The sequence below is a fragment of the Mustela lutreola genome, chromosome 4, assembly GCF_030435805.1.
Source record: "Mustela lutreola isolate mMusLut2 chromosome 4, mMusLut2.pri, whole genome shotgun sequence".
Classification (NCBI taxonomy): Eukaryota; Metazoa; Chordata; class Mammalia; order Carnivora; family Mustelidae; genus Mustela; species Mustela lutreola.
Window position 1 is genome coordinate 5,059,089 of NC_081293.1, and position 24,132 is coordinate 5,083,220.

The 24,132-nt window shown below is 47.4% G+C and overlaps 2 protein-coding genes across 6 annotated transcripts in view; one reads left to right on the forward strand and one right to left on the reverse strand.

The window, feature by feature from the left end:
• The window catches only part of DOCK1 (dedicator of cytokinesis 1), a 485,813-nt gene that overhangs the window by 252,058 nt on the left and 209,623 nt on the right, over positions 1 to 24,132 (reverse strand). The gene's annotated exons all lie outside the window — the stretch shown is intronic.
• INSYN2A (inhibitory synaptic factor 2A) overlaps positions 1 to 24,132 on the forward strand; it is a 57,631-nt gene that overhangs the window by 18,221 nt on the left and 15,278 nt on the right. The window contains exons 2-3 of one of the 3 annotated variants that reach the window (XM_059172852.1): positions 235 to 1,426; positions 21,573 to 21,644. In XM_059172852.1, the coding sequence (XP_059028835.1) occupies positions 240 to 1,426; positions 21,573 to 21,644 (1,259 nt within the window). In that variant the 5' untranslated portion in view covers positions 235 to 239. Of the gene's footprint in view, positions 1 to 206; positions 1,427 to 21,572; positions 21,645 to 24,132 lie in introns of those variants that run through there. The other 2 variants (XM_059172853.1, XM_059172854.1) reach the window with 2 other exon arrangements.

Genomic DNA, 24,132 nt, shown 5'->3' on the forward strand with positions numbered 1-24,132 from the left:
CGAATGTATCCCACATGGAAAAGCAAGTAGGCTTTAATATCAGAGAAGCATTTCAAGCTATGCCTGCCAGCAATTCTCCGCCTGTCTGATTTTCCTTAACATAAAGGCCAACCTCACCTGTTTAAAAATAATTAGGAAGCAGGCAGTAATAGTGTTTGCTCAGTCTGTGCTGCCCGTGTATTCATGTGTGTGTTTCTATTGCACTGACGCCTGTGTTGGTGTTTCTGAACGCAGGAATCATGGTCAGTAAGGAAAGCGGCAAATGCGTACTCACGACATCGGAGAGTGACGTGGAGCCTGCCGCCTGCCTGGCCCTGGAGATGAAGTACGCGCTGGACCCCAACCGGCAGATCAAGAAACGGAATAAAGCCCTCCAGGTGCGGTTTAAGGACATCTGCGAGGCACAGAACGAGCAGAGGGACCCGCAGCTCTCGGCGGGGCAGCCGGGCGAGAAGCGCGAGGCCAAGCCCGTGTCCTACAGGGCCGCCTACCGCAAATACATGACTGTGCCCGCCCGGAGGTCCATCCCCAATGTCACCAAGAGCACAGGCGTGCAGACCTCGCCGGACCTAAAGAAGTGTTACCAGACCTTCCCGCTGGACCGCAAAAAAGGGAACCTCAAAAGCATTCCTGCTGCAGATGCTTTTAAGAATCAAAACAATGGGTTTCGGTCGGACACGAAGGAGAAGCGCGAGGAAGGCCTGGGGGAGGAGGCCCGGCCGTGGGGTGCCGGCCGGGTACACAAGACGGCAGCCTTGGTTTTCCACTCCGACGAACACGTGAACGCCCTGGACCAGCCTGCCGGGGTCAACTGTGCAGAGCCGTGCAGAAACCCTGATGTGCACAGCTGCCGAGATGAGCCACTCCAGAACTCCGCCCGGCCTCCCTCCCAGGAGCCCGATTACCAGCTGCACGGGAGAGCAAAGCACGACAGGGCAACACCAGACCCCGAGGCAGCTGCTCTGTCAGCCCACGGGACCGTGTTTAAAACCGAGGTGGCCACCGTTTACGCACCTGCCCCCAGCGCGAAGGCCCCCGAGGCTGCCTTGTCAAACTCTGCCGCCACGAGCGAACAGCCCCTCTGCCCGGCAGCCGACCAGAAGCGGAGGAGAGCCCCGCGTCTCAACGGGCTCCAGGGCCCCCAGGGCCCCGCGGCGGCCTGCTCACCCCCGATGCAGTGCCTGTCCCCCGAATGTAGCAAGCAGCCCCCCCAGACTCGAGCCCCGCCGGGGGAGGAGAACCAGCCTTGCCCCTCGGCCGCCGCGGTGGGCGAGGAATGCCGACAGATCGTGCCCCGCACGGAAGTTGTCGATCTGAAAGCACAGCTGCAAGTGATGGAGGACCTGATCAGCTCCAGCCAGGAAACCATCAAAGTGCTCCTGGGGGTCATTCAGGAGCTGGAGAAAGGAGAGGCCCATCGGGAAGGGTATGTATGCCCATGTTTCTCATGAAGCTCTGTGGGCTCACCACCCCCAGGGTCCCTCTGTAGCCTGTAATGCCCCAGATCCCTCTCGAGACTGGTGCCAGCATTTCTGGGAGCCGGTGACAGTCTGAGGGCAGGCCAAGTTCAAAGGGGTCCCGGGTTGCTTGATGAGGGCTGGGCGTCACTGCATGCTCACCATAAAAACTCACGTGATGTTTAGTATTCATCTGTCTGGCCTGAAATTCAAACCCTATACCTCTGCTTTGAATGCATGAATTGACGGCTCTTAACTCTGTATGTCTTAGAACGAAAAGTTCATGCTAGGGAGGCAGTGCAACAGGTGCGCCAGCCCAAAATATCCAAGAAACTACTCGCCTCTTAGGAGTCGTATTAGGGAAGAAAAAAGAAAGAATTGAAATGACATTGTGCAAAGCAGATGCTGACTTGGTTTTATTAAATCATTAGAATAACATTGATATTCAGGACTCTACAAGGCTTCACACAATAGAGGATATGTTTCTGGGTCCCGCTATGGAGCTCCTAGAAGCAATGCCTGCCCTCAGGCAAGGCCTCTCCGTGTGTGATTAGGAGACATACATGCCTTTCCTCCTGAGTGTCTCGTGTGCAGCTGGGCTACAGAAGGAATCATACCCAGTAGGCAGCCAGAATCATCCAGCCTTGATAACAGATCGCTAAACTTTGTTTCCCATCTTTTGAACTTGAAATTGTGCAGTGGCAAATTTAAAAGTAAATGACCTAACGGAGGGATGCTAGCCTAGAGCCCCTCAGCTAGGAAGGCTCATGGGGGCCTGGCAGTGTGCTTCGCTGAAAACAAAGTGCCAGCACTGTTCTAGTTCCAAGCTTCTCAAAACCGTGCCCACAGCTGACTGGCCCTCGTCTTGACTGCCAGGTTTTCTACTTCCCATTTCTCCTGGACACTGTCTGGATTCCCTGCCACCCCTGATCCAGAGGTGGGATCTGAGGGAGGGCCTTGCTGCCTCATGGGGTTAGTTCCCCATCCTGGGGCCCTACCCCTTGTTAAGTGAGCTAGCAGCCAGTGTGAACGGAAGCCAAGAAATGCATCATCAGGGCAGCAAATCACCAGGAACCAGCAGTTTTCTCAAGAGGATTTCTGTGGTTCAGTTATACAGTGTTTTGTGTACTGCAAACAAGGGAGAGGAGACAGTTTCTACTGCCCAAGGCAGCAGGTGAGGCTTACGTGGGCCGTGGCTCCAGAGGCATGGTGCCTGGTGCAGGCTCTGGCCCTGGTTTCTGTTTCTCCAGCACAGTGTAGGTGGCCCATCTACAAGGGAGATGATCCCTAATGCCTCCAGCCCCCCGGACAGAGCACAGTTTCCACTCGATGGTATTCAGCTGCTGGCCAATGAGGGGTAACCTAACATTACAGAATGTTTTCAAAAGGCCTCTTTCAGTCTTGGGTGTCCATTTCCATTTTCATCCCATTTCAATCATTTATTAGACTTGAATATGTACACATCCCAAAGCAACATACTCAGGTGGGTGTACACAGGATTGGCAGATCAGGAGACCACACCACACAGAATTCTAAGGCCAAATAGGGACCTGATTGCTGACTTCAGTACAGCTCGTAGTGACTGAAATCAGACAGCAACATAGAAAGATATCAACATTACTTGCTGGGGAAAAAAGTGACCAAATGGGATAAAGCCAAATGCATATGCTAGAGGACTGTGTGTGCTCACCGGCCAGGTGCCAAACGAAAACCCTGCCGAGGCGGCTGAACACCCGCGAACACCCAGGAAAGGAGAACTACGGTGAGCTGTAGGCTCCTTACGCTATTCGAACGAGTGTAGAGATCTGTTTTCAATGGGAGCTTCTAGGTTCTCTGCAGCCCTGCCAGGGGACACACTGCTTCTGCACTTTCTGAGACACCTTTAGGTGGAAATTCTGACTCTGAGGACACGGGACAAGGGCTACACCCCTCTGTGCCCCACTGCTTCATCTCTAAGTTGGAGATCATCACTCAGCCTGCAGATGGTGGGGGATGATGATGTGGGGTGACTTTCCAATGCAGTGCCAGGTGCATCTGAATGGGTTAAGATCTGTGGTGGCATGAGTATTAATTAGTCGGGTTGGTCAAAGACGGTGGGGTTTGGGGAACACTTAGCAGCCCACATCTGAGTCCAGTGTGATGAATGTACCCTCCACACTCCCAGCACACAGGCTGCCATCAGTATTCTTCCTACAACCCCGGAGCTTCTCGGTCCAGTGCAGTACCCACCAGCCACAAAGGGCTACTGAAATTCAGATTCAGATGAATTACAATTGTAATTTCAGTTCTTCAGCCATACAGGGGGTATAGCTCAGTGGTAGAGCATTTGACTGCAGTTCTTCAGCCATACAGACAACATCTCAGGTGCCTGAGAGCCATATGTAATGACTGGTTACTGCACAGAACACAGAGCACTGCCATCCTCACAAGAAGGCCTTCAGCCTGGTCTTCCCAAAACGGGGCACAGTGCCTGGCTACTAACTGTGTGAGGACTGAGCAGCACTGATCAAGGCAAGAGATGACTTTAAAATCAATCCCTAGCTCAGCTGCTGCCTGCGCAGTACAAGCTCGCGGCAGAAAGGTCCATATTCCACAGCCGTTCCAGAACCTTCCTTCCCACCTGTCTCTGAGCCCTCTGGACTCAGATCACAGTGAGTCAAGCGGTTTCAAACCCCAAGGCCACACTGAAGGTCGCCCCTCTTGCCAGTGCCTGAGGCCATTAATTTTGCCAAAACTCCTATTTCCACCACTCTTGTCTATGTCAGAATGTGAGGGGACAGCAGCCTCGCAGCTGCACACAGAAGGGGTAAGCTCTTCTCCTGGGTGCCTGACGCCATCACAGAGCAGAGGGTGAAAGACAGGTGTGCTGGTACCTCTTTATCAAGGGGGGATGGGGATGAATAGCATTTGCTGATTTCCATGGTGTAAATATTGCTACCGTGGCCACCTTCATCCAGCTCACAAAACCCTGAAACTTTACCATTTTGCTCCTCCGAGCACCAGACCGTGCCCCTGATGGGCATGACCCAGGAGGGTCACTCTAGAGGAAGGCTTACTTCATGTACCTTATGTGAGCCAGGGAATGAGGTGTTCTCTTTGCATCTCACAGTAAAAGAACAGGAAAACCCACTCTACTTTTACAGATTATTATACAGTCATTATGTAACATGACAAAGAATTTCATGACCAAGTTAAAAAGATCAGCAGAGCTTTCCTTGGAAAATATTCTAGAGTTTAAAAAGCCATCAACAGTAGAGAATGTGCAGGCGCTGGATAAAATTTCTGGCCTCACCTTCCACCCTCCATTAAGCACAGAGATCCTGCTCTGTCAAGAATTCACCTGCGCTTGGGGTGGGGGTGGGGGTTTCCCAGTGGGGACAGGCATCTCATGTGCATTGTGGAGCCCACGACTTCGAATCCCAGTGACAGATGCTGCCTCTACACCCACATCGCACAGTGAGGCCACGGGCTTGCTACGGTGTGGGAGAGGAGGACAGAGCCAGGGAAGGCAACACTCCTGGACCGTGGCGAGGCTCCATGGGCCAACTTACGTTTCTTGAACTACACTGAAGGTATAAACTTTTTTGTGGGACTTCCCTTCACTAGTGAGTTTGTACAAACTGCATATCGCGTCTGTCAGACGAGCCCGCTGAAGTCGTTCCTCTGTGCACAGGAATTCCTGGGTCACCAACCCTAACCCCGTGCAGGAGCTTCCCAGTTATTTTTCATGTGATCCATTCATCTCACTTATATCGATTTCCAAAAAGCCTCAGCAGAGTGTTCTCAGCGTAGGGAAGTTACTGGATCTCAGAGAGCCCCAATTTCATCTTGTACCAGACAAGGCTACCAAAAGCTTAAAGACAATGTCTGCAAAACTACTAGCAGAAAACAGCACACAGCGGGCACCGAGGAAAGGCCATGTCCTAGTATGAGCATTTCAGAGGACACATTCCGTAAAGGAGGTAGCTGTGCAAAAAGTATTCAAAATCACGCCTTTCAGTCCCTTATAAAAACATTCAGGCAGTTCACAAACATCGCTTGCTTTATGCAGGGAGGGCAGCATTTGGTCACTGCTGGTATGAACACCTGCTTACTTCAGAGCTCTCAGCATTATGCTTGTCTCTTTCCGGGAAGTTCAGGGTCACACAGGCTGCCTCACTAGGCCACTAATGTAGTCGCTGGGAACCAGGCGAACAGGGAACTGCATTAAAAAACCCCATTGCTTCGTGTAACAGCCGTAATTCCCCAGAGCAGCCAGGGGTGGCCAGGCAGGAGACCCTCTGACGCACTGGCTGCAGGTTCTAAGTGTGCACTCGCCAGCGACTGCGACGGGCGCTGCACGAGGAGATGGTTATTTACTTCCAGGACTGCACTCCAACACTCTGAGTGTCTTTGTGCGTTTGGGGGTCAAGTGACAGCCTAATGAGAATCGGCAATGCAGAGAAGACCCGAAAACTACATGAGCAGCTTTACATGAGCTATCGTGCGTGACGGCAGGATCTGCTGTTGCCCGGAGTCAAGTAGCCTCTTTGGCCGGTCACATCTCTCCCCGTGTCAGAGGGGTGTTACCTGCCGGCGTGGCTGCTAGGAGAGGCAGGAAGAGAGGAGGACCTGGGCCATTCTGGGCTGTCAAATGTGATGGATGGGCAGAGATGAAACCTGGAAGCCAGAGGCTTTGCAGCTGTACTGACTGAGAGCAAATGTGAGACCATCAGTTAAAAGCAGCGAAGCCTCAACAGCCCAAGGACCCCAGCAGCTTGCAGGCAGGCTATGAACCCGGTGATCTGGTCTCCCGCTCCTCCCTGCTATGGCTCCCGGGGTCCTGTCCAGCTGGTTCAACCTCCCCAAGAAAGAGTATTTCTCCGCGATGTGAGGTCCAGGGCACATGGGACTAGCAATAAGCCAAGGGAATCCCCCCCTCGACCAGGGGCCCTTTGAGGACAGTGCTCACAGTGACTTTGAAGACAAAAGAGGTAGGAATAAAGAGCTGAGGGCAGCAACAAGTCCATGCAAACCCAGCAAGGAGTCCTGTGTTGTTGGCCCAGCTTTGCTTTCCTTTTAATCACTAAAGCAAGGGGGCTGGGCACACAGCAGGTGAAGGTATGTGCAGACACTCACATCTAGGGGGGGAAAAAATCAGCCTTTTGGGATCTATGGTTATTTGAAGACTTCAGCGTCACCTTTCGACCTGGCAGATGTTGGCACACTTTATCTATAAAAGGCCAGATAGTAAATATTTTTGGATTTGAAGGCCACACCGTCTCTCTTCCAACAATTCAGCTCTGCCGCTGTATCACGAAAGGAGCCATGGACAGTATGTGCACAGAAGAGAATGGCTCTCCTCTGTTCCCACAGAACTGCGCACAGAAAAGCCAAGGAGCCAGATCTGGGCCACAGGCAGGGTATGCTGACTTGTGCCACACGATCTTGTGAATGGGACCACATTTGCTCAACGGAAACCCGGGTCAGAGGATGGGTGCGGGACCATCCTGGGTGCGGGACTGCCAGACAGAGGGACCATTCATGTGCCTGTTCAGAAGGCCTCTAACAAGAGTCTCCTGTGTGTTGAGCCCTGTGCCAGGCAAGGAGGGGCTACAAGTCACATGAGCTCAGGTCCCCCTCTGAAGCGTTCCCAGGTCACTGACGATCAGTTTGGCCAAGCCTCCACCTGACTGTTCATCCTCAGCCCACACAAACTTTGGCCTCCTGCCTGCAAACTCCACGTGTGTTACCCACAGCTATGTAATTTGTACATATAATACATATATGACGGCGACAGCAGGTCTTGAAAACATGAGAAAGGTCTCACTTTCCCACCAGCACAAAGATGAGGTCGTCACAGCACAGAATTGTGGGCCATGACTTGCTCTCACCCAGATACTGATGGCCCATGGACAGAAATGATACCCGTGCTTCATCTTCTATGACCCTGTATTGACAGATCACTCGGAATCGGACACCGTTCAGAAGGGCCCATCAGGGAAGCAGAAATCTCTCCGAAGTTTCCTTCACCACCTATGCCCTCAGAGCACAAACACTGCGACGCAATTACAGAGGAAGCACAAAGGGACAGTTGAAGTCCCAGAGCAGAAAGACCCCCATGGAAACCCATGCCCTGCTGCGTCGGCAGCCAGGCCTCGAACACGGGAATCATCAAGGTCTCCGTGGGAGCTTCTGATGGAATTTCCCAGAGCCCGCCTGCTAGAGCAGAGGGAGAAGCTGGGCACAGTAAGGCAGGCCCGTCTCAGTGTGCCAGAGCACACTCTGGAGGGATGCTGGGCTTGTTGTGGCCAGAACCCACCCACTGACTGAGATGGAAGTTTTCCACCTGCTTAGCTGGCATGGCCCCGTTTTGAAGAGGGGAGGTGGGTTGCGTTAGCGGTTCTGCACACAGCACTTTGGGTCTCTTCTGGGATGAAGGCCGTGTGCGGACTTCCCAGGCGTCTGGCACGATGCAGCACAGAAACGGAGGAGACTGTGAGCAGCAAAGGGAAAGCAGCACCCAGCACGGAGATCAGGAGCGAAAAGGTCCTCATTCCTGCCAAGGCCCTCCCGGCCCTCTCTGCGCTCCCTATCTGAACAGGATGAAAATGTCAGCACTTCATTTCCTAATCTTCTTGATAAATCAGTTTCGGTGTCTCTGCACATTTGTCGTCACTCAAACGTTCCAGCCGGCCGGCCGAGGTCTGCCTCCTGCTCACTTCGTTGTGCCATTTTCCAGGAGTGAGATCCAGGAGCGTAGCCGAGCGGAGCGACTGGGGCCCTGCAGTCAGCCGGTCCTGAGCTGGCAACTTTGCTCGGCCTCTCTCTCCCCTAGCTGTGCTTAGGCAAGGTGATTAACCTCTCCGAACTTCAGCTTGCGACTCGGTAAGGGAGCACTGAGCATACTGGCCTCATGGGTTTCTCAAACACAGAGGACAAGGCTCTCAGCCAAGGGCTGTCTTTGGTCTCAGCAACCCTCCTTCCAGGTTACTTTGTGACTGAGAAGGAGCCTTCCAGGTTCTCAGTGTGGGGAGGTGAAGCAAGGGGCAGGCCTAAACCTTTCAAGTGAGAGATCCTCCTGCTTTCTGATAAAGGCTGGTTTCGTTCTGAAAGCTACAAGGCAGGGGGATTACAAAGGGAGACATTAGCTCCATGTTCGTTTTCAGAGACGCGCATAGGCCAGGCAGATCCAGCATCGTGGGCAAGGCAGACTGCGGAGTCAGGAAACATGTTCCCCGGCTCCTCCTGGCCGGGCCTCTCCCAGCTCCCTGTTCCCCTAAGAAAGCAGGACAGTCCAGGGGACACAGGGGATCTCGCAGCTCCCTTCTGCTCTAAGAACAATTGCTCCAGAGAGGCCTCCCAACAGGGTGACTTCAGCAACTGCCTTATATAAAAGTTGACAGAGAGAGACACAGAATCAAGCAACAGAGCCCTGTCTGCGGGCGGCCTTCAGTAAGTGCGTCCAGGGATCCCACCGCAGTGTTTTCTGTCTACTGACTCTATACTTCTCATCTCTTCACCTGCAACACCGGCTTGAACTGGTGTCTATCCTTCTCGGCGGTCATCCTTTGAACAGATTTCAGAAATACCTTTCCATTTTCTTTTTCTGCTGCAACCAATGGCTTTTATGTACTTGGGATCAAATATTCAAGTTTAAACCCTTAAGTGTAAGTTTTGTTTTGTGATTCTGCAATGGAGGCACAGATCACGTACCATCCAGCATTCTCTTCCCTTAACGCACAGGACCACAGTGAGTCTTTTGTACAGCTTATATTTACAGAACTTTATAAACACTTTTTTTTTAAGTTCTTCAAAAATAATAAGCTTTTCCACGCTTAATGTGAAAAATGGAGCAAATACATTTGTAAGAATATAAAACACATTCCAAATTCTTGCTCTGGGCTTCATGTGGGTATCACACCTACTTGAAAATGTAATTTAAATAATCTTCCTGTGCAGAATGACAAAACAGATTTCAAATATCTCCCTGGCCTTTTAAGTTGGTAGGTGAATGAATGCCTCACCACAGACTTCCTAGGCAATCCAGACCCGCATTTGCAGATAAAATGAGCAGTTCAAGGCATGACATGAACATTTATGGATTTGTATCCCAGAATTCGGGTTTATTTTTTTTTTTTAAGAGATGAAATACATGTTCTCGTTTTCAAATCCAATACAAATTCTCCTAGGCTCTGCAAAAACGGCTTGAGCTCTGTTGCCCACTGGATCTGTGGAAGAGTTCAGGGAAGTGGGCACTACACCCACGATGTCCATCTATTTTGAGCACCTCCAATAGGCAAACATTCTGCACGGTTTCACAGAATGCTCAAAATAACACTGAAGGTAGGGATTCTCTGCACCAGAAAAGTAAAGCCTGGCTCTGCATGGTGACATCCCCAAGGTCAGAAGGCTCTGAGAAATGGCAAAGGCAGACTTCCCAGCTCGATCTCTACTGGGCCCAAGTGCCCACCATCTCACCCTCAAAGAATGGCAAACCTGCTGTATCCACACAGAATTAAAAAGCAAGCATGTTCATTGCTACTGCACATCTGGATTTTTCCTTTAACTTGAAGGGACTAAGGGGTTCTTGTGTCCAGAGCTGGTGAGATCTTTACAAACTTATTTTCTGAAGAAAGCAGAAAGCACCTTTTAAAGGGATCCCAGTACTAAGGCATGTTTTCAAGGATTCATAATCAGTAAGAGGAATGTCCTCTGTGAGGTAATTTAGGAAAAAAAAAAATCAGAACCGTTGATCTTGAAGTTCAGGGACCTTAGTGGCAAGCACAAAATCTATCCATAGGCAACATCCCTGGAGAGGACTCTTCAAGGCCGTCAGGTACCATCTGTCACATCAGTGGCTCAGTGAGTGACTGCTGGGTGCCGGGTGCCCCACTGGCTCTGCTTTCCTCAAATACATGGCTAAATTCACGTGAACCACAAGTTGAAGGAAAAAGTTTTCAATGCAACAAAAACAAGCATGCATGTATTCTAAAGGTCACATCTGAAAGGACATTTATGAGAGTCGAGGTCCTGGGCATCAAAAATGGAGTCAGTTTTTTCTCTCGACATCTCATTGGTTAGGGCACTAAACTATCTGCCCAGATCAAAGCCTCATAATTGGACCTCAAGAATCTTATAAATGATGACACCAAAAGTTAAAGATATTATCTTCAACTGCAAGAGCTCTGAAGTGATTGTTTAAAAAACAAAGCAGGTCAGACTTTCAAGACAATGCAGATGCTTCAAAAACAGTAAGTTCTGATTCAAAATTAACTGTTCTAAAAAAATAAAAAATAAAAAACAGATCAAAAGAAACCGTACATCAAACATGAAGGGCTCCATGGATATTTATGATCAGAAGTACCAGCAAATGCACACAAATGCTTTCAGATTAAAACCTCTGGAAGTCAGACTCTATGGAAGAGAACTAGCATGGCAGAGCACGGCAAGCCAGAACGAGTTCTGCTTTAGGACAACATACCCAGATCCCTATTCTCATTTTAGCTCGGTAGCCACTGCCACCATAATTCATTTTCATCAATATTCAATAAATTATCGCTTAAGCTTTATCTGTCTTCCAGGAAAACAAGTTAATCAACTCAGCCTCAGCTCAGCCCTAAAAAGTTGTTTTCCTTATTAAAAGCTACTCCTGGTGCCCTTTGGGGTGAGGGACTTGTTTGTCATCATGGTTACCATTTTGCAACTTAGGAATGTAAGAAGGCTTTGCCCTGTCTGTAACATAACCAGGCAGTCCACGCACAAAATAATAATTACTATCTTCCCCAGTTTCTACCTATGATGATTTTATATCATGGAAATATGATGATAAGACTCTAAAGAGAGAAGGCCTGCCCTAATAATAGTGTTTATCTCTGTGTCTGTCTCTGTCCAAGTCTGCGTGTATTTCTGACAGTAATAATAATGGATATGCAATAATAATAATAGTAATAATAGTAATATATTCCTAGTTCTTTGTCACGCGGGGCGCTGTGTAAAGGGAAGTGAGCAGGAAGATGAAGCAGAGCCGTAGGGAGAGGAGGGAGGCCCTGCGGGGTGCAGCAGAGCGCCAAGGGAGAAGCAAGGGACACCAGCTGGCCCCCAGGGTCTCCTGCGTGCTTAAAGCGTCATGCCGGCTGCCATGAGCCTCCACTGGCCACCACTCTGTTTCTCTTTAGAAGGAGAAAAAGCATTGCAAGCTTCCCTACAAGCCACAGCCTCCTGAGAATTATAGGGTCACCACACTGGGGGAGCTGCTTGGCCAGTAAACTTGAATTGGTCAACACCATGTAAAGAAAGCACCTGCATTCATTATTAATCAGGTGTTTGTTTCACACGGACATTCCGTCACTAGGACTGCTTCTGAGATGAAGAAGACACACTTCCCGGGGATGAGGAGGGGCTGGCGGAGCAGCGGGCTGAGCCATTTATTTTAATATCTGGGTGCGGGAAGCAGAAGCTGACTGACCTTTTCCACTTGTTGGGAAATTTAAGATAGGATAATGTTAATACTTTGAGACAGATGCTCTCACCTGATCCAGCTGGAAGCGTCGCGAAGCTGACCGTCCTATTTTCATTTTGGAAGCACAGGGTATGAGGTCAGTTAACCCAGCAGGAGCTCATCCAGATTCTTCATTCATTCATTCCCTTATTGCCTCATTTTCTCACTCATTATCCAACGTGAGCCCTGAACGTTCATCAGGGACAGACAGACAAAAATATCTGCCCCCGTGGTGCTGACATTATGGGGGGGGGGGGCTGAAAGCAAAATAATGACTAAAATGTATGGCACGTTCCATCTGATAAATCCTGTGGAAAGGCTGAAAGCAGAAAGGCACAGTACTCACTTTCCAAGAGTCACGCAAGAAACAGGTTATTTACGATGGACATCTCAAGCCCTCTGCTCCACGGAAAGTGCTTGTGAACTCAGAGCCAGGACTGGGCAGATAAATCTGGGGCCACCAAGATACTCTCAGTCACGTGGGACAGAAACACCTCATCACACCATCAAAATCCACTGAAAAACGGCTGCAAAAGAGCCACCAGCACAGTGCTGGGAACCTGCCAGCAGCCTATGAGGGAACAGAGCATCTGGGCCAGAACAAGGACGTGCGTTTGAATGAGCGCAGAAACTGTCCCCAGAAATAGATCTACATCTCTCCTAGGTCAGCAAAGCAGCAGCTCCTTCCTATTGGAAACATATGTCCTCTAGATGCTCGGTGTCTTGCGGGCAAGGACTGTTTTAGTCACCCAAGCAACTTCTCCCTGGAACAGGCCCAGCGCCAGGCTGACGCCGAGGAAGAGCTCCATGAGCTGTGACCATGCAACCAGGCTGCAGGCCGGCTTGCTGTCCGGGCGCATCTGTGGCCAAACCTGTTAAGGTCTCACAACCAGAAGATGAAGCAGAAATAAGCAGGATTCGGTCACTAGGATGTGTTTACTAAGATGACACGGGGCTCGCATGGGGAGCTGCTCCTTCAAGGATCAACGTCTCCACTCCCAGCTCTGGGGAACAGGCTGTGAACAACGTTGAGAACTTTAATCTGTGGAATCTGAGAAACAAGAAAGAGGCTCACAGGAGAAGAAAAAAAAAAAAAAACCACAAGACGTAATCGACAGGAAGACAAACCACAAGAGACTCTTAACCACAGGAAAGAAACTGGGGGCTGCTGGAGGGGCAGGGCTAGGAGATGGGGTGACGGGCACGAAGGGGGGCACAGGATGGAATGAGCACTGGGTGTGGTACATGAGACTCATCAATCACTGACCTCCACCTCTGAAACGAGTAATAATACATTATATGTTAATTGAATTTGAAAAAATAAAGAGATCAACTTATACATATTTATTAACTTAAAAGTGTTTATACTTACTCACTGTAATTTTGATTAAGGGAGAAAACATTTCATCAGTTGAAAGTACAGAAAGGCAATATTTATATATAAATAAATACCCCTATTTAAACAGTAAAAGATATTTCAAAGTAGCAAGAAGGAAGGAAGGAAGGAAGGAAAGGAAAGACAGAGAAGGAGAGGGGAGGAGAGAAGAGGAGAGGAGCAGAGCGAAGGAAGGACGGGGGAGGAAGGAAGAAATGAAGGTGGAGACAAATGGGAAGAAAGAATCACCCCATCTATGTGCTGTGCTATAAAAACATCATTTCTTAGTAATCTGTCTTACCACAGCACACTTTCCAACAAGCCAAAATGGTGTTGGGGTTCCCAGGCTCCAGGGACTTCGTAGCTATCCTGCCACTCCACTAGAGAGTGCTACATAATCTAACCATCAGCTTAATAATAGGAGATCGCTCCTCCCTTCTAGCGTGAAACTCCAAAAATAGATCTCCTTTAGGGGAGTCAGCCGGGACAACTCTATTTTTTACACAAGGGACGCTTGGAACATACACATTCGTATTCTGGAGGATCACATGAGTGTGTGTGGAAAAGAGTTTGATATAATTCAATGTCAACGAGACCTCTTTTCTCCAAAAAGAAGCCCAAATGAACAGAGGAAACCAGCAGTGTAATGGGATTGGCCTTACTGCCAGAACTAGTATCTACAAGCAAAAGAGCAGAAGAAGAGAGAAATCACGGTAATATAATAACTAATGACTGCTGGTTAAAATTCTCAAAATACAAATAATTTGGTGATTATGCCATATTCAAGATACTGAACAGAAGGCATGGATATGGGTCTTCCTGAGTTTTATTTAAACCAGGTTAAGAGCCACCAGATCTGAGATCAATCCAACCCTCATAGATCTGCTGAATCCAAGTTACTTTCCCAATTAATTTTGTTACTTGTCTTCCACTCATCACGGCACGTAGCCACAGTTTTTATGGCCACCCCTCCTGTGACTGGCATGCAGGTCGTTGGCGGGGGAAACAGAGGACACTATGCTGCGTACCAAGACAACATCGACTGGCAGATATTGTGGCAGAGGAATGGAACTTGGAGCTGCCTGAAGGCACCTGGGGCACAGTTGACTGTACCACTCCTCTGAAACCCAGGAAGGCTTCCAACCAGTCAGCCCTCTCAGACACCCAGAAGGCAAGGGAAAACGGGTTCCACAAAGACCTGGGGCAATTGATTTTGCATTCTTTAAAACACCACTCACTTTCTAAAAGACACAAAATGCTTAGCCAGCGGGGCGTCCCAGGTCACTGATGAGCAGAGGACTGCTCAGCCTAACATAGTAAGATGGCCACTGGCTAACAGACAGCTCCTCTCAGCTTCTGGGGAAGAGGGAACAGGCCATACCATTGCTCGTTGAAGCCAGCACTGCCTCTTTTTCATCAACGGACGACCTTGGGAGTTGGGTTTGGAAAATCAACTTCAAGTTCTTTTAACACTAAATTAAATTGGATGTTCCCCAAATTCTGGCATTTAGTAGCTTAGATGCAAAACAGAGATACAGTTCAGTTTGCATGGACATACAGGGAAAGTCTAAATTCACTTTCATTATGGAACAGCTAATATGCGAAGTAACTGTACTTTCAGAGTATAATCTGGCAAATTCCTAGGGAGAACTCAGCCTTAGGAGTAAGCCAAAACCACTGCTAGGGGTGGTCTTAAAACATAGTAGGGGGTCACTGAAAAGAGCTGCCTTTGACTACTTTTTGAAGTTTAGTTTCTCCCAACAATAGTTGTGGTATCACTTTATGCCTCTAATTAAAGTCACTTTGAGACTATTAAATGAAAAAGCCTTTTAAGATGCTGACATAAGTGATGGCTCAGTTATCATGAAGGGGACAGCTGGAGCGCAAACCTGGGCTAAAATGTGGTAGAAAAAACACTTCTTGGCATCCAGTGAGAAAGCCAAAAGAACAAGAAGGATCAAAACAAGAATAAATTAAGCAAGTGCATAAAATCACTTGCTTAATAGAGAGCATGCCATTTTCTCTTCTACAGCAACCACCATCTCTAGCTAAGGCCCTAATACAGACCTCGGAGCTAAGTCCACGTGACCAATCAGATACTCTAGGTGATGCGCGTGTCTTGAAGACCGCAATTAAAGGACCATGCCCTGGGCTTAGCATCACCTAAGACACCATCTGTTTGCACGACAGAAATTCTGAACTTATTGAAAATCACCTGCCATTGAAAAGACCAGCAGTGCAGACCAGGGTCTCATGCACGGTGTGCCAATGCGGGACTCCAGGGGACAGGCCCACAGCACGCTGCGCGCCAATGCACTTGCAACATTAGTTCAGAGAATGCTTTTCTGAAGTCAAAAACCACCTATAGTCACCCAGGAATGAAAGAAAGAAATTTTCAACTGGGAAATTAAGATCTTAAGGAGAAAATTGGGTTGTGGGATGTGGCAGGAGGAACAGCATGGAGAGAGTCAATCCAATAATCTGGTGCTAGTAGTTTTGGCTAAATACTATAGGATTAATTTCTACTTGCCAACCATTCTTCTCCGAGATGGAGAAGGACTTTGCTGGACTTTGCTTCTGATAACAGGCACAGTGAGAGGTTTTGTTTTGTGTTCCTTTCCTGACCTTTTAACCAAACAATTAATTTTGGGGACGGGGGTGTTGGGAGGGGGTCGGAGTTGTTTGTCCTGCCTCTCAGGCCTTATCTTCAAGGTCTCAGAGACACTGAGCAGCTTGGGAATGTGGCCAGGAAGAAAGCTTTCAGTGACCTTTCTGTGACATTTCTCAGCACCTTTTCCTACCACCTGGGGCCTTGCTATCTTAGATCGCCCTGGGACGCATTCTCAAGAAAGCAGATGCTGTCTGTCAGCGACACCCCTGCTCTTCAGCCACTGCCCCCCAGGGCAGAGCTCAGGCTGACACCGCAGCCATCCTTCCTTCCGCATCCCCACATCTTTGTTATAAAAGCTCAGCCATGTGCCTTAACTTCTTTGTTGCCGTTGTTGTTGATTCTACTTTCCATCACCTCTTGTTGTTGCTCTGCTATAGGAATGACCAAAGAACTTGCAAACCCCAGATTCAGCACCATTCTTCTCCTTTTTATATAAGCAAACGAAAGTATACATTTGAAAAGGATAACTAAAAATGGGAGCAGATTACTGCAGAAGCCTGGGGTACTGGAGAAACTGGTGAACTGCACCCAGAGGTAACCTGGAGAATTCTAGGCCACTCCAGAAAGGAGGTCCCAGTGTTGTGTTTGGATGGGGGTGCCCCAACTAGAGTTCCACACTGTCTTCTATAAAGGACGCTCATCTTGCTTTCTGTAGAGTAGAGCAAGGTCTTATAAAGAAATCCACAAAACAGAGGTGGAAACGGCTCCACACCTGGACTGTACCAGAACCACGTAAACTTCACTTGTCCTCATGCCTCTGTCTGGACAAATCCAGAGCAACGCTTCCCTCCTCCATTGTTTTCACAACGTCCATGCTCTTTACATCCCTATTCATCTCATAACTCGTGTCTAGTCTCCTTTAGCTTTCAGTGAAGCCCTCCAAGATCATAAATGTCAAAAGGGCATCAAGCAAGGAGAGGCTGCAGATTCTGGAGTCCGTTCCTCAGTCAGAACTGTGTTCTAGAGTGATGGGAGCAAGAGAATCAAGGGAACAGAAGAGAAAAAGGTCTGAAGCGAATGCAATAGGTTGCTGCTGTTCTTGGTGCTGAATATTATGTTCTTTCCTAGTCTCAGACATTGCTAAGAGCAGAGAATACTGGCCAATGGCAACTAACTGCAGTGGACAATAGTGAGTGCTACAAAGATCAGTGTATTTAAAAAAAAAAAAAAAAGTAGTTACAATGAGCATGCCTATCATAGGGTACAAAGGGGCTCCTACTGGGAAAAAAAGTGGGACCAGAGCTTTTCACAATGTATACTTTTCACTTGCTTTTTGTACTTGGTAGGAATTTTTTCATCAGATTTGTCTATTACTGAACTTCAATACGAGAACCCAAAGAGTGGACTGTATTAGCTGGTCACATTACTGTTAACCAAATACTCTGTGTACTGGGCACTCTGACAGACAGAGAATTATAAACCCATATAAGGTATAACTCCTCAAAACAAAAAGAAAGAGAGCTTTACAAAGATAGTAAGTAACTTGCAAGATGGAAAACTTAAAATTTTTGATCAAGACATTCTTCCTCTGCAGCTTTTACATCAATAATCTTAGCTCTCTCTTCTCCAAACGTAGAGTCACCGAAGATCTCTAGCCCTGCTGTCACTAGAGAAGCATCTGGTCCAGCAGTTCAAAGAGTCTGGACTGCTCCTCTCCATGGCAGTGGGAATTATAATCATTCCAAGTATTGGTTTTATGACTTGCTTCCAAGTGAGAAGGAAAAATTAGGGAAATTCCATAACAGCACTTTGTGTTCCCTGTCCTACAGAAAGAATTTATCGGTTTCATCTATATTTAGAGAACACATTCATTCAGATGCTGTAACACAATTATTAATGTGACCATAAAATTATCAGTGAAGCCAAACCCTACAGCTTGAAAGCTCCAAGGACAATTAGATGGATTATCAAAGCAGTAAGCACAGTGGATTACACGGCTTAAGCCCTCTACTGAAAACACCCTCATGCTTAATAAAATTTTTGCAGGCATACCTTGATTGACGTTAGCTGCTGGAGGCGGCCCATGACTTAACCCCATGACACAAGGGCAATACTTTCAATTTTATTCACAAATGAATTTGCCACTGACCTCTCCTTCTATAAACTGCCTTCATGGACTCCAAACACTTAAATTCTTTAAACAAAAGAAAGGTCCTTTAAAAAAATAATCTCAGGAACATAAGGGTTTTTTCTAAGAAAAGTTCATGGCAATGAGATCCTGAAAATACCTCGCAGACACAGGGGAAATAGGACTGACTGCCTGTTTCTCTTTTAAATTAGCTAACAACCAGTGCGCACAGATATGTCTCCATACAAAGCAGGCGCGATGACTCATTTGCTTCTTATCAATAGACATCAGCCAAACCATCCTGTATCTCAGGACTGAGTAAATTGGGTTTTGTTGTAAATAAAAAGCAAGAGAATGGAAATTGGATGAAAGTGATGTTGAGGCATGGGTCAGAGAAAGTCAAAAAGTGTTTTCCACGTCTCTGTTTCATCCAAGTATACGACAAAGTCTAGAGTGGCTTTCCCATTAAATTTAAAATAATGTCCAAGGTGTTTCCCATTTTACATGATCTAATCTCATCTCCTCCCCAGTTCCTATATGCAACGTCTGTTCTAGCCACACTGGCCTTTTTCTCTGTCAGGCGAACGTACCAGTATCATTCCCACTGCAGGATGTTCACAGGCGACGGTCCCCTTGCTTGCACCACTCAACCCTGGGTCTTCAGATGACTCCTTCTTTATTATCATCAAGGTCCCACCTCAGAATCCATGTCCTCAGTGTGCTAGCAAGCTAAAGCCACCTCTTCACAGCCATTAACACATGTTATCATGTGTTAATCATCCATACATCCATCCATGCGTTCTCCCACTGCCTGCCTGCCTTGGCCACTCTACTGCAAGCCTTGTGAGGACAAGGACTTTGTCTTTTTCAAAAATGTCTCCTTGGTAGCCAACTAATGTAACACCAAATAAGCACTTAATAACTATTTGCTTACTGACTGTAACAGTGTTTTTTAAAAATGTGTGTGTGCTTAAGAAGGGGATAAGAGTAGAGTCCTTTCAGAAAATGCTTTAAGAAAGCATAACCGAAAAATGCCAAGGTCCTGGAAGAGAGTCCTTAAGTGCATTTCTGATACCTGAAGCCCTTGTCCTGGCATTGCTAGACTCACTGACTATCCCAAGCTGCCAATCACTCGGAATGCAGAACACCCTTCCCAAGGTAGAAGGAAGGCATCACAGAGAATCGATCAGCAGCCTGGGGTCTAAGAATAATGAGATCCTGGACGTGAAATGTTACTCTATTTTCCTTTTTAAAACGAGGATACCATAATTAATTTGAGGGCCCAAGGCTTTAATGTGAGACACTTGGGAACTGTACAATACTGGGCAATTAAGGGGTGCTGGTGTTGATGAGGCTTGATCAGAATTTTTCCTGGGGTCTAAGACAGGAAGGTTCTACAAGCTTGGAATTTGTATTTTCCTCAGAACCCAGAAAGACTGCCCCTCAGATGAGGGCTAAGAAATGTCCCTGATTCTGCCTGCTTTCTTTTAAAAGCCTCACCTCTGCCATGTGCCTAGCTCCTATAAACAGCCACCCTGGCTGGTGGTTAGCATATGCTCGTGCAACACAAAAGCAGAACAGTACCTCAACTGCACCCCAATCTAAGAGTGTGACAATACGTTCCACATCACCTGTGTCACTGCTAGGACACGGGCTCAAGTGTTGCACAATATTGTACGGAATGACGTCAGTGAGACATGACCTTAGGGCAAGCGCTAGCAGAATATGGTTAATGGAGAAAGTCCCTTTATATACACATCAGGCATGGAAGAATGGAGAAGGTTGACATCATGACACGGGGGAACCCTGGAATGGGTCTGACTGATCTGGAGCCAGGTGGGAAGGTTCATGAGGAATATACGGGTGGGGTCTGTCAAAAGGAAAAGCCTAAATAAGAAAGTGGCCATGTCCGGGGAGGAGGAGGGAGAGCTTGTGATGCACACGGGCTCTCGACTGCTCCTCTCTACAGACTAAGCCAAGGGGAGAGTAAAATACCAAACACACACAGCCAAGGAGCCCCACAAAAAGTGAGTAAAGGTCAGCACCCACACAGCCACACCACCATTTCAGGCCTTGCCCAAATGCACTACGGTCACAGGCAATGATCAGCAGCACTTTGGGGCAGAATACGGCCACTTGATTAATAAGTAAAATACACAGAATTCAAAGGGCAAGTCCCCAGTTTACAAAGCTCACTGAGACAACATGACATTGAGTGGGAAATCTTTTAGTCAAATGTTTATGTAACACAAAATACAGAGAGGAAAACAAAAGTTATTTTCAATTCAAAATCCACGATACACACAAGAGCAGTTTACATAGCAAAAGTGATAAAAATATGGACTATCGATGTTGACGGAAAACCTTCTGTGCATACTCTTCCCACGTTGAGTGATTCTATGAACGTAAATTTACCCCCTAAGTATATATAAGCCAATTTAGATGGAAGCTTTTCTTCTGTCACAAATTTAACAGGCTGTGGTTATCATGTTTGCCCCCTGGGTACCAAGGAATATTCGGAAAAACTACACCTGGCTGTTAAAAATATCAGAGAAGAAAGGTCAACTGAAGTTATTACAAGAAATGGCAGGAAAGCACTGCTAATGCCAATTCCTTGAGGTGACCAGGCCAAGAAATAGTCAAGGCCTGGTCAAGAAAATCCTGCTTATCAACCTTTGAGTCAACCTTCCACAGTACGCTCCCAAAAAATACTCTAATTTTTTTTTTTTTTAAAGAGGACTAGAGTTACCAATCTGGCCACACACACCCCCAAAAAACACAAAACTGTGTGGCCTCATTGGGCAGACAGATCTCACAGATGATCCAGGCAAACAAGGGCAGTGGAAGGCAAGACAGCAGAACTGGATACTCTACCACAAGACTGAGTAAACTGCTTTCTCTCTGAAGCCAGAGAATAAATGGAATCTGGAAACCAAGAAGCAGAATGGAAGATGCCACATAGATACTTAGGAAAAACTGTTCACAATTTCTTTACTCTCAAAATCCTTATGGACGTTGTAATTTAAATCTCATTAATTTACAGTTTCCAAATATTGTTATTCTGTCTTCTTTCTTTCCCAACCATTTAAAATGGAAACTCCATTCTTAGCTTGCTGGGCAAAATCAGACCGAGGATTGCAGACTTGTACTCCAGCAGGCCAAGAGGCTGTGGGGCAAAGTGAAGCCATGCAGTCCGCATATCGGGCACTGGTTTTCCCTCCATGTTTCTTTCAAATGCTGTAAACATAAAGCTGCATTGGAACACCCCCAATTCTCTTTTAGCAAAATCAGATTATCTCCTTCACCCAGTAGCTTATGTTCACATTCTGGATTTATTTTAGCTATCATCTTAGCTATAGACGTTGCAGTGGTTTTGTATGATAAATGCAGACAGGAGCCAAATGGGAAACACACAGGAATCAGTTTCCATTACCATGACAAGCAATGGCATTGGGAAAGCTCTGTAACAGCCAGTGACCACCAGCCACCACTTGTAATGCTCTCCTGTTCTTATCTTGTAGGCTTTCATATCGGACGGGGCAAGACACAGCTAATTGTGACACATGCAGGAACAGTGCATGTATTATCTATAGGTATGTGAACCTCCTCCTCCCACTTTTCTGTTATGAGTGACAAATGATGTTTACCCACGAATTTAAGAATCATCGGGGGCCATGCTGGGATGATTATATCAGACACAAAGTAAAGGGCCTTACTTGACCATAACTCTCAGCTCCTTCTAAATACTCAACCCCAGGTGTACAATCCCAGGATGAGGGAGAGCTTGAACTCACTCATCCTGCAAATACATCTTGGTGGTTTCAAAACTTGGTGTAAGTTTGATGGTTGCTCCCTCAGAATCGCCCGCCGCGAGCCCTGTACTGTGTGTTCGCACAAGACCAGAAAGTGGACCCCTGCAGATGGTATAAATCAAAGACTGTAAACCACACTGGATGTGCCAGGCATACTGTGGAAGAACCCAGGCTGCTTGCACCAGTATGCCATTAATTTCCTTAGGAACCCACACAGATCGTGGCTCTGGCATCCCTTGGGACATCATCCCTTCTGGAATCCGTACCGCGGTTCATCACGTTTTTTTAATTTAAAGTTTGTTTAGGATATTCACAGCAACAAGAAGAGAGCAGAAACTTTCAACGGGGAAAATCTATGTTAGGCTTCTCAGGGAAATTTAGAATTTTCGGATGTCGTCACAACCTTCCGGGAGGTTATTCTCGGTTTTCTTTTCGGAAATCTAATTTTTGCAAACAAGATGCGAGAGTAGTAAGAGATGTTACGATATAGTTCAGTGTTGAAACTAAAGCCTACAGGACAATTTTAGTGGACTTCCCAAATTATCCAAAACAATTCTCACTGCACAGTTATGTATCCTGTCCCCTCCTCCGCTCCACACCCCCACCGCAAATATACCCTCTACAAAGTTCTTCAAAGTCACCATCCTTTCATCAAAAAGGAGGAGACAGGGAGATCGTGTAAATGTCTTCCATGTAGCAAAAAAGCTTGAATCCACACCCTCCGGGGCCCATCACACATCTCCAGCCAAGGCAGAACATCCCACATGGGACTCAGACTCTTTAAAAGCAGAGTTGAGTCACATGGTAACCTTCTCTGGGGCCAGGCAGGAGAACCCAAAGGCAGACACACAAGCAGCGGGTGTCAGCCTAGCACTTCCTTACTCCAGACGTTCACAAAGGTCAATTTGGCCTGAAAGGGGACATCTGGCAAGGTCTGAAGGGAGACGTTTTCAGCTGCCACAATGAGAGAGGTGCCCAGGCATTGAGTAGGTACAGGCCAGGGATGCCACTAACATCCTATAAAGCAGAGGCCAGCCCCGCAACAAGAATCATTGAATTCATCGAGGTTGACAAAGCCGGCCCTGCTAGAACCATCGCCAGGTTAAGGTCTCTAAAAGCATGCCAAGCTGCTTGATTGTCCTCCCACTTTTAACAAAGAAGAGGTGGAAAGCAAGCCCCCCGGCAAATTTTGTTTGTCAGGAACTCCCACAAATGGCAAATTACCTCCTCAGAGACCATGCCTTTGCAGGGAGGTTTGGTTCGAGGGAATATTTTCACTACAATCACACTGTGGAAGAGAATTTAGAATCAACAGTGAAGGGATGTAACTCGGCCATTTTCCCTTCGCTAATGTTAGTCATTAGGAAAAGAAGCGAGGAGTGTCGAGCGCCCGGCATCTAGCCTCACTGTCCGGCCTCTGTTAGGTTGGGAGCTAGGGTTCACCCAGTCTCTGGGTACAGCAGAGCAGGAGTGAGCAAGCTTTCCAGAGAAGGTTCAGAGTGAGCCTGACGAGCGCAAACCCTTTAACAGTTTGTGGGTGATGGAAAAAAGAATTTATTAGGGCACTCTCCAGTGTAACTGAAGTAATTTAAGTAAATTTAGCTCTAAATCCAGAAGTAACTTACATTAAAAGTGATATTAAAAGTGATTTAACAAGCCCGTGAAGGACAGAAATTTGTCTTCTTCAGGAATTAGCTTGGAGTGGTTGCTATTTAGAATTGGCTCAACCAGCTTCTGCACGAATCCCCGTACACCAGCTACTGGCCCACTTTCTGAAAGAACCGTGAGTGTCTCAGCATCACAGGAAATTGCCAAAATTAACCAAGACTCACCAGTGAGAGGGACTGGGCAACTGGGATCACTATGGTTACCTCCTACAAAATGGGGGAAACACCCTTCCACTCACAGAGACCTTTATCATCAGGGATGTGACCCCAGGGATGGCTAGGCCCTGGGGTGCTTCTTCAGGGGCACATGACAGGACCCTCCAGAGCCAGGCACACCCCCTCCCTAAGCCCTCCCTCTAAAACAGCCAAGCATCCCTGGAGAGGTGGTGCTACAAAAACTGGAATGTTAGCTTGCTTTTTGGGGAAAGTGTCTTAAAATCTCTCCCTTCAGAGTGAGAGCAACACTAATTCCCCAGCCCCCGAACTTGTGCTGCAAATACATTATTTTAGGAGGTCTCAGGAGCAACAGTTCAGCTGGACCCCCACAGTGTCCAGACCACCAGCTGCTAGTATGCAGCTCAGTGCCCCTACCTAGGTGAACA